Source organism: Thermobia domestica, chromosome 5, assembly GCF_964235325.1.
Source record: "Thermobia domestica chromosome 5, izTheDome1.hap1.1, whole genome shotgun sequence".
NCBI lineage: Eukaryota > Metazoa > Arthropoda > Insecta > Zygentoma > Lepismatidae > Thermobia > Thermobia domestica.
In genome coordinates, this window is record NC_137458.1 from 86,468,325 (window position 1) to 86,478,218 (window position 9,894).

The 9,894-nt window shown below is 35.0% G+C and overlaps 1 protein-coding gene across 4 annotated transcripts in view; it reads right to left on the reverse strand.

Moving 5' to 3' along the window:
- The window catches only part of GramD1B (GRAM domain containing 1B), a 197,093-nt gene extending 188,079 nt beyond the window's left edge, over positions 1-9,014 (reverse strand). For 2 of the 4 annotated variants that reach the window (XM_081758773.1, XM_081758776.1), the window contains exon 1: positions 8,684-9,014. In XM_081758773.1, the coding sequence (XP_081614899.1) occupies positions 8,684-8,730 (47 nt within the window). In that variant the 5' untranslated portion in view covers positions 8,731-9,014. The remainder of the gene's footprint in view (positions 1-8,683) is intronic. The other 2 variants (XM_081758775.1, XM_081758772.1) reach the window with 1 other exon arrangement.
- Between the last annotated feature and the right edge of the window lie 880 nt (positions 9,015-9,894).

The following is a 9,894-nucleotide window of genomic DNA, read 5'->3' on the forward strand; positions in this document are numbered from 1 at the left end:
ACTTTCAGTTTTAATTTAATTGAATATCTACATACTAAATTTGTAATTTAGTACCAAAGTTTTAACGTAATGATTATGATACGTTGACCAAAAAATTTTACATGCCAAGCAATAACAGGATTTGTCCGTTATTGCTTAGGATTTTCCCAATGGCTAAGACGGGAGTTTCCCGATTTATATATAATTCTGTATAATGGTTTCATTTGTGCAACTGTTTATCTTTCTGACCTTCTGAAATGACTCTTGACATACAACGTATTTTTATCAGGAGTCCTTCGCGAGTGAGTCGGAAGACTCATCGCATTTGTGGCCAATTAGTCCCGTTTTCGAGTCCAAATGGAGAACAATTTCTCTCCGATGTAAGCCGAGAAGCGGTTTGGATTCCGCTTTAAGCTTAAGTGACCCCTTCCAGCATAACCCCGTTGTTGCATAATAACACGAAGGCGAAACAAACCTATTCCTGTCTATATGTAATATAAATACTTGGAGCAAATTATTTAAACCAAAAAACCTGGTTTAAACCCAAAAAACCGTTGTTTTTTTCAATAAAAACCATGGTTTTTGCTAACCCTGGCAGTAACCGATTTCCGAGACAAACGCTCCGTTGCAGTAAAGCTAACGATGTTTTGTTTGAGTATACCATTGTCTGAGGCTATATGTGAAAGCTGGGGTTCAGTGATTACTAATGTGATGGAGAAAAGACCAGCAGGAACGGATGGACTTAGTGATGATATCGGAACAACAGACCAGCTTACATACATTATCATAATTGGACCCCCATCAGGATATTAAAAAAGCAAGAAAATTCCTTAAAGCTGCTCTCATTACAAAATACGGTGTATCGTATCATAAATATTAAATCTGCTTCTTTTAGCAAAACTCTTTCAAAAAAATGTGACTTCACAGCACAGTTTAACTCGAATTAGGGATACCGCTTAAAACTGTTTACCATGCTTCACATAACGTTGCAATAAAAAACATGATAGTATCATCCTGATTTTTTATTTTGGAATTCTTGCAGAAAATTTTTGACTCACAAAACTTCATCGCAGAAAGACTAAGAATGTTCTGCCATCGGGGTTAAAAGTGATATGTTCTTGTTATATGCATGCATCTTTGGCTACGGCAATTCTTGACCTGATCTCTTTGGTGCAGTAAGCATCTGTCATCAAAATACTTCCCACATATTTGAAATAATTTCTTAAAATTTATATATATATATATTGTAAAACTCTGTCCCATATAGGTTGTAGGTAGAGCAAGGTAATAAAATGAGTGTTCGGAATCGACTCTCATACCAGCTTTTTTATTATAAAATTCACTAAATAACAATATTTGCAGAAATACTACAAAGTCATTCTCCTCTAAATTTGTTAGGTTAAAAATAGGTGGTCCTTGACCGTGACGCCGCGGGCAGGATCTCCACAAAGCCCCGTGGCAGGCTAAGCAGAGTGAAGAAAGGAATCCCCAAAGCTCTGTGGCAAGCAGTGAGGAGGTTAGTAGTCACAGAGCCCCGTAGCAGGCTACGCAACTGGGGAAGGATCCCCAACACAGCCCCGTAGCAGGCTAAGCCAGGATGTGAGGAATAGCCAAGAGTCTCGTGGCAGACTTGAGGCATAGGGTTAGGTTACTCCTAATGTTCCGTGGCAAACAGTAGGAGGAGCACCAGAGAACTGGTACTGCTCCGCTGGTTGCTGCTGAATTTATAGGCCAAAGCGGCGGTGGCGCTGCTGCTATGATGTCATATCTCTGAACCAATGCCACAAAACGAAGCTCACAAAATGTACTGCACTATAGTATAGGGTAACGTAGTGAAGTGAAATACAGTAAAATCTGCAACGTAAAATCTAGCATGCAAGAGTAATAAATAATTACGTGATTAGTAAATATACTGAGAGATTTCACAATATGTAGTAGTATAAGAATGAAATCAGCTAAAATCGACACTCCTAAATATCAGATATATCTATACATGTGTACTTAAAGTAATTTCTGTTTGGTATCGAGCGGATTTTTAGAAAAATGAAGATACTGGTATCATACAGGTAATTGCTTCCCAATGTTCGAAGCTTAAGATCTACATGATCAAAAGAAAGATACGAAGTCGCCAAGTGTATTACTTAACTCACACCCTCTGGAAAGGGGAGGATAATGAAAAATGGTAGCCGAATTTAGTTCCTATTTTGATCTGGCCTGCAGTGTGTTAGAAACTGGCCATCACTATTCTAGTCTAATTTGAGATTTTTACTTTACATTAAGCATATTCTTACCTTGTGTTTTACTGGTCTGTCTTTCGTCAACTTGATCATGTTAAAACAAATTCAACATAACGCTTACTTATGGTGTTTATAACATTCAAGTAGTCCGAAATTATGGTGGTTTCATGAGTTTCTTTTTCAACTGATGTTTGTTTTTCGTTCTAGAAGAAATGTAGCATTGAGAAAATACTGAATGGCTTGTAAACTCATTGCACTAGCTATAATTATTTGATCGATTTGTAGTACTCCCCCCCCCCCCCCCCACTCCTCTGAAAATATTTCGATCTGCAGTTAACAAATATTTCGCAAGAGTGTATTTAGTTTTCATGATTTTACGCAATGAGATTTGATTGATGTCATAATTCTGATCAGCGGCACAAATCTGTCTTCAACATTGGGAGGACGGGTAAGATCGTTTTTTTTTTTTTTTTTTTTTTTTTTTTTTTTTTTTTTTTTTTTTTTTAAACGATGTCCAAAATATTTATGAAGTTGAGAAACAATGCTGTGGAGGATCAGGAGAGCAGAGTTGTCTTCAACGTTGGAAAGCGGGCAATTACAGGTTTATTCTGGGGAGACATCAATTTTATCTCACTTTTCTTTGTGGCAATCGGACAAAAATCACCACATTTCTCCCTAAAAACACATTTCAAATCGGATTATTGGGGGTACACTCCTCGTAGTTCCAAGATTGGAGGGGACATGTCCTTCTGATCCCCCAGCGATTTGCACCAGTGATGCTGATGTGCGATGTGTGTGTATGTTTTCCTTGTGTGAAGGCGCTAGTACGAGGCACTCGCACGTACATTTGCAACTGTTAATTCTAAAAGGACGTTGTTTCATTTGTATATAACTACATGGAGATGGGGGTGGGGGAAAGTTTCCAGCTTCTAGGCAGAACACTACTTTTAATGTTTTACGTTTTTATTCTTTTATTTTTAACGTGTGTATGATAGAAATGGATTGCTTGAATATTCATAATAGTTGAGTTTGAATTATATTTTTCCGAGGAAGTTGCTGAAACTGAAATTATGAAGGATTACGCCATTGCCATATTACAACCTTGTGCATTGCGTGTTTACTTCGCGACTTGAAAGTTCTTTTTCCTTTTTTTAAAAAATATATTTTTCTTTCGGTTCTGGTTTTAATTTTGGTGATCTTCTTTCAGAAATATAGTTATATCATTAGTATGTCACAATTCATATAACTGATTTCAAGTTTCTAAAAGTTTCTAATTACTTTAGGTACCACACCAACTAAAGAAATTTATTCAAATATGTGTTATTACGACAAAAGAAAACGCTTTAAAAATTTAATTATTTTGTGGCTATTATTATTTCTCACTTATATTTTAAATATGTGCAGGGATATGTGTAATAAATATATATCTGCCAATAGAATAAGGAACATCATGAAAGAACTCATGAGTTTTACCTTAAAAACAATCGAATATTCGTATTCCATCAAACTAAAAGAATGAAATCATGTAAGAGCAGGGCCGAGTAAACTAACCTTAATTTTATATATATATATATATATATATATATATATATATATATATATATATATATATATATATATAAATCCGGCCAAAGCAAATCACTTTTAATGAATAATAGTGTTACAGTTTTGGAAATGTATTAGTGCCTTCGTTTGATATGTCTGATGAAGGCAATGATAAACTGCTGAAACAGCAGCATATTATTTATTAAAAGTGATTTGCCTTAATCGGATTTATTTTTTTAATTACAGCAAAGGAAGTCCAAACCTAGAATGAACAATATTCATAAACTAACCTAAAAAATTCCTCAAAAACTAGAACTTTTATTCAAAGAATCAACAACACCGAAGGAAGTAATTATGCATAATTTTCTCATAGCTGAACCGGTCATTAAAAAAAAAAAAAAAATCTTTCCCACATCATTTACCCGTAATTCAACAATCGTATGAATTATATCAGAAACACGGAATAAACTTATATGCAGATACAATTTGATGCATGTGAAAATCTCTTCGGATTACCTGATAAATCATAACAAGATGTTAACGATTAGCTCTCTTTTAAAATGAACTTATCCCAAGACAATGTCGTTTCTTTCAGTGCTAAAGGGATTTTCGGCAATAAAGCATTCTGTTGGACAGTTATTACACAACCACAAAATCTTGTTGAAAAGGTACAAAAATATAATGCGAACTAGATTCCAAGACAACGATTCGTATTATAGAAATTACATTTCGTCAAAGATTCCTTCAAATACTGGTAATAAACGAATGATGATTATTTCATTCGTACTGATGAAATTCCCATTCCCATTGCCCAAGTCCTCCCTCTGACGCTTTCCATGTAGTTTATCTGATGATCGTATTCGGAATTTCACCCAAATACTGATTTTGATCCTCGCTCCACGAGATGTGACACGAAACGTAATAATTTCCAACATAGTAGAATAGTCCCGACATTACAATCAATAATAAAATGTACAATAATACTAACGTACAATAATAAATACACATAACCAGTGTTCGAAGTGGAAAAAAAGCAGAGGCGGTATGTTTTATTATGATTTTTACTCGACATACCGGCTATCTACATGTTAAAATACAGTGTGGGTATGTTGTCTAAAAGGTTGTATTTCTATTTACCTAATGACTGAAAACCATTGGAGGGCTCTCTAGTAACGGGGGAGGGAGCATGAAGAGACTTTGATTCCCCGCCTACAAATTCCTGAAGGAAAAAAAAAAGTTAAAAGAAATACCCCCTTATAGTGTATTATAGAAAATTATACACGAAAGTGTTCAAGAACCGAGTTTTTATATTAACAATTTCCTACAAGAAAACTCCCGGACTCCACTCGACTCAAGAGTATTCGAAACCTCCGGAAAATTCGCCCCGTACAGCAGACGACCCCTAAATTCGTCCATGCTCAAAACACGACATTTATATGCATTACGGCAAGAAGACACCCACACATATAAGAAATATTTCAGTATGGCATATCAAAATATAAACTAGATTAAGTTTTGGAGACACCTTATTTTAAAAAAACAAAAGGTAGAAAAAATTGCAAAGTTATTCATCAATTACTGTGTACAAAAATGGATTTATTAAAGACAGGGTTGGCTGGTTTAAACCAGCTGGTTTTTTCAAAAAAACCAACTGGTTTAAACCAAAAAACAAAAAAAAAAAAAAAAAAAATGTTCGTAAAAGTGTAAGTGTTTGTAAAATCTTGATGAACACACATTTGTAGGTTATTACGTTTCACTCCCGTATATTATTCGTATTATATTCAGATCTAAATTCCCCATTCATTACTCAAAAAGATTATACTACAAAAGCAACTTTTTTTTACAAGTTTATAAATGTTTATTTTGTGATTTCTTTGTAGTTGTTATTATTATGTAATTGCAATCGAAGAAAAATTCTAAATATTGTTTCGTTTCAATGTTTACTATTGATAAAATACATCAAAAATGTCGTACTTTGTGTGTGTGTGTGTGTGGGGGGGGGGGGTCATACAGACCCACGAGAGGCATTTAGTGAAATAAGTATCTTTGGTAACTATTTATGTATAAATGAGTTTGAGCCAAAGTGGACTCAAATAATTCGTATCTTTATTCACTTTTCTTATTGATATGCAGATTAAGTCGGTGTATTTCTTTAATTTGGACCAATAAAAGTCGTTGTTAACTAACTTGAAGTAATTTAGTTCTTCAGTACTCCGTAGTACTTTGAAATTGTTCATATGTAATTCTGTGTAATGGTTTCACTTGTGCAACTGTTTATCTTTTTGTCCTTCTGAAATGACTCTTGACAATTATATTAAGAAGCATGTAAAGATCAGTGCAACGTATTTCTTTTTATCACGATTCCTTCGTGAGTGAGTCGGCAGACGTGTCGCATTTGTGGGCAATTAGTCCTGGTTCTGAGTTCAAATGGAGGACAATTTCTCTCGGATGTAACTCGAGAAGCGGTTTTTATTCCGCTTTAAGCCTATGTGACCCCTTCCAGCATAACCCGGTTGTTGCATAATAACATTAAGGCGAAACAAACTTATTTCTGTCCATATATGATATGAATATATAGAGCAAATCATTTAAACCATAAAAACCTGTTTTACACCAAAAAAAAAACTGTTTTTTTTTGTTTTTTTAATAAAAACCATGGTTTTTGCCAACCCTGATTAAAGATATATAGCATCTACTATCCAGTGACAGTATGTCTGGATCACTGAAAAACCAAAGGTGGTATGGCATACTGTCTCACTTCGTCCACTGTACATAACTCATACACAATGCTATTAGCATTTCACGCTTAACTACAAAAGCTTGGTACTGAGTTCATGTGAATACCGGTGTAGACTTACGGTGCAGTTCCCACCTTTGTAAAATTTACATAACAAATGTGTAATATTTTAATAGACCAGTGTGTAAATAACTGAAATATGTTGTATTCTTACCTGTGAGATGCGTACCTCACAGAAACAGCCTACAATAATGAAAATCTACCCTGTTAGGCATGGATTCGTCCATAGTGTAGCCATTAACCACACTATGCAAAGTGAAATGCAGTAAAGTATCTGAAGTTAGTGTGCTACGACATGACCCGCAACCATAGAAGTATCCGAGAGTTAAGGGATTCACATATTTGTGAAATTTACATACATTAGTAATATGTCATGTTATTTTGGAACGCAAATGTACCAGCAACCAAAACATATCGGGGTATTAAATTAGTCCTTAGTACCATACAAATACATAATCGGCATTTATTTCGAAGTTGGTCGCTCACCTGGTGTTCATTAAAATGCGTAGTGACAGCTACGAAAATTTAAGAATTTTTATTTTTTACGACCGCTTTAAAAAGGTATAATAGAGTAGGGTAGGGTATAGTAGAGCAAGGTAAGGATAAGTACGGTAGGTAGGGTCGGGTTAGCTTAGGATTAGTGAAGTTTTGACTTCATTTTGTTAAAATTAATAGTTAAAATTTAATTACTCGTCACTGCGGAAGGAGCGTGACTAAATAGAGTATCTGTACACCTGCAGCCATGTTCAAAATACAGAACCTCGTTACTTTCCCACAATCCAACGATGCGGCAGCCTTGCGCGGAGTGGTTACTTCCGCTTGCCAAATAATTCCATGTTTATAACCGCTTATTAAAAAAATAAATAAATAAAATAAAATAGAAACCCAACTTAAGCTCTCCTTACATATTATCAAGCATGCAACGAACAACTTATCCATTTCTTAATGGTAAATTTTCAAAATCTTGTTAGAAGCAGACGACCAACTTCGGAACTTAACCTCATAATGTAACAAGTAAGGCAAGGTATGCCATATACAATGTTCTGCGGTATATCGTTTACATGTATACCCACTGTTGCTGACGCGCCTGTTCTCTACGGACGCACCCCATGCACTCCCTGCTACACTCCTGCCCTGACTCCGTTAGATAGTATTCGTACCTTTTAGTAGTCCCCTAGTAAAGTTCGTTAGTGTCTTTTGTCCGGCTTAAGTTAAAGAGTTACCCATCCAGTTTCAAACCTACAAAAAAGCAGTAAAAATATTAAAACGTGAAGATTTATTATACAGTAGGAGGAACGGGTTAGAAGCTCCGCAGGGGTTCGTTGGGTTCTATTCTCGACATAAAATGGGCATGCTGCTGAATCATGAAATCTTCCGCGTCTTACAAATACCAATAGTACCAACTTCCACACATCTTTCCTCGTATTAAACTTAATTTTACTACCAAACTTACACATCTAAACATCACATAAGAACTCCAAATCATAATTTCTTACCTCATTTCTCTTGTAAATTTTCCTTATTTTTATTAAAAAAACAGAGGGGCAACTCTAAACTTAACCCTTTTGTCCAATAGTTCTTATCGTGTACATACACTAAAGTCCTCGGTTATAGTTAAGGAGCCGTACTTCCTATTTAGGGAAGGACGAGAAACGCCATACTTTCAGGAATTATTCACTGACTATCTAGGATGTTAAAAAGTAGGTAATAGACTGAGTTCTTGCCCTTGTACTTAGGGTGTTTAGGTAGTGCAACAGTAAGATGTATCCTCGTGCACGGGAGATAAGAAGTAGCTGTTCTTAACTATTACCAAGTCCTCCTACAGTGAATCTGAACAAAGAAATGTAAGTCTGCACCTTAGAAATGATTGTGTACGATACAGAGTCAATTCGCTGAAAAAGAAATGCATATTCAATGCATTTATGTATGGACCCGTACAATAAATCTGCACACTATTATCATTCATAATATAGGTTTATATGCCGATATAGCAGCGTCAAGTGCAAGGAACTCGATTAATGAATTATCACTGAAGTTATGATGTATAAACATATAATGCAAACTCTTTTAATCGAAAAACTGTCGAAATCACAAATAGTACATTAAGATTGATTAAAATACTCACATTAAATTTCCTGATGTGTTGCGTCCTTCTCCTCCGCTCATACTCATATCCCGCTCTAATTAGTTCATGTTTATAATGTCTGCGCACTAAACACAAAATGATACCTATACTTCAACCGAAGTACGCATAATATAGTAGATTCAATTAAACAATTCATTTCTGAAAAGGTCAGACTATTAATAATTTATGTGCAGGTCTCTTTTATTGTAAAGTCCTGACTACTTCACTAACAATTTGGGAACTAAACACAACATACGTATACAGCTGAACTTTTCGTTGTTGTCTTTCAGTTCATTCTTCAGTCTTTATTTTCTTCCGGCAAGTTTTAATGACTGTCTGCTGTTTACTGTTCACTGTTTTTGTCAAGTATATTAGACTTTTCTAAATCCATACGTATTTCGTTGTGTTGAAGAAATTTGAATGCAACAAATTCAAGAGAAATTAGAGAAAGGTTGGAAATTTACTTGAAAACGGGTGAAGTGAGCTGCAGTACTTGTACTTTAGAAAAATTGTAAATCATTACTGGTACTAGTTACAGTGAAAATTGTCGATGTTCGATACTCCTGGTTTAAGAAAAAGTGTTCGACATAGGGGATATCCAACGTAAGTAGAGAAGGAGGTCTTCAAATAATTTTATGAAGACCTCCTTCTCTAGTTTAATACTTAAATCCAAAAAAAATTGTAAACTCTTGATATAAAATGTCCATTAAAATATGTCTTCAAACACTTTTCAATATTTGGAGATAACAAGGGGAAAAAATGCCGTTCGAATTCTCTGCATAAAAAATGCAATGGGAGATTTTCTCTGTTTTATAGCTATTAATTTTAATTTAAAAGAACGGCGTGTGAAATAATCAAACATATGTTTCTTTCTTTTATATATGTAATATTAACTAAGTAAATGGAATTTGGAAAGTCCTTTAAACTCAGCCCAGTAAAAACGGCCCACGCCATGTTTCTGCGTAAACAAACCAAGTGGTCCCCAAGAGTCCATTGGAAGATTAATGGGTTATCTGGACATAAGGGGTGGTATTCAGAGAGAATGAGTTAATCGTCGGTTTGTCTCGGACTAGTTAATGGCATACTAGATTTTACTAAGGAAGGTGCACTCTTTTGGAATTCAGAGTCTACTTTGAGTACAACTAAAACGTTGATTTGGGTATGATTAACTTACACAACACCAATGCATTGGTGAAAAATAAATGTGGCAA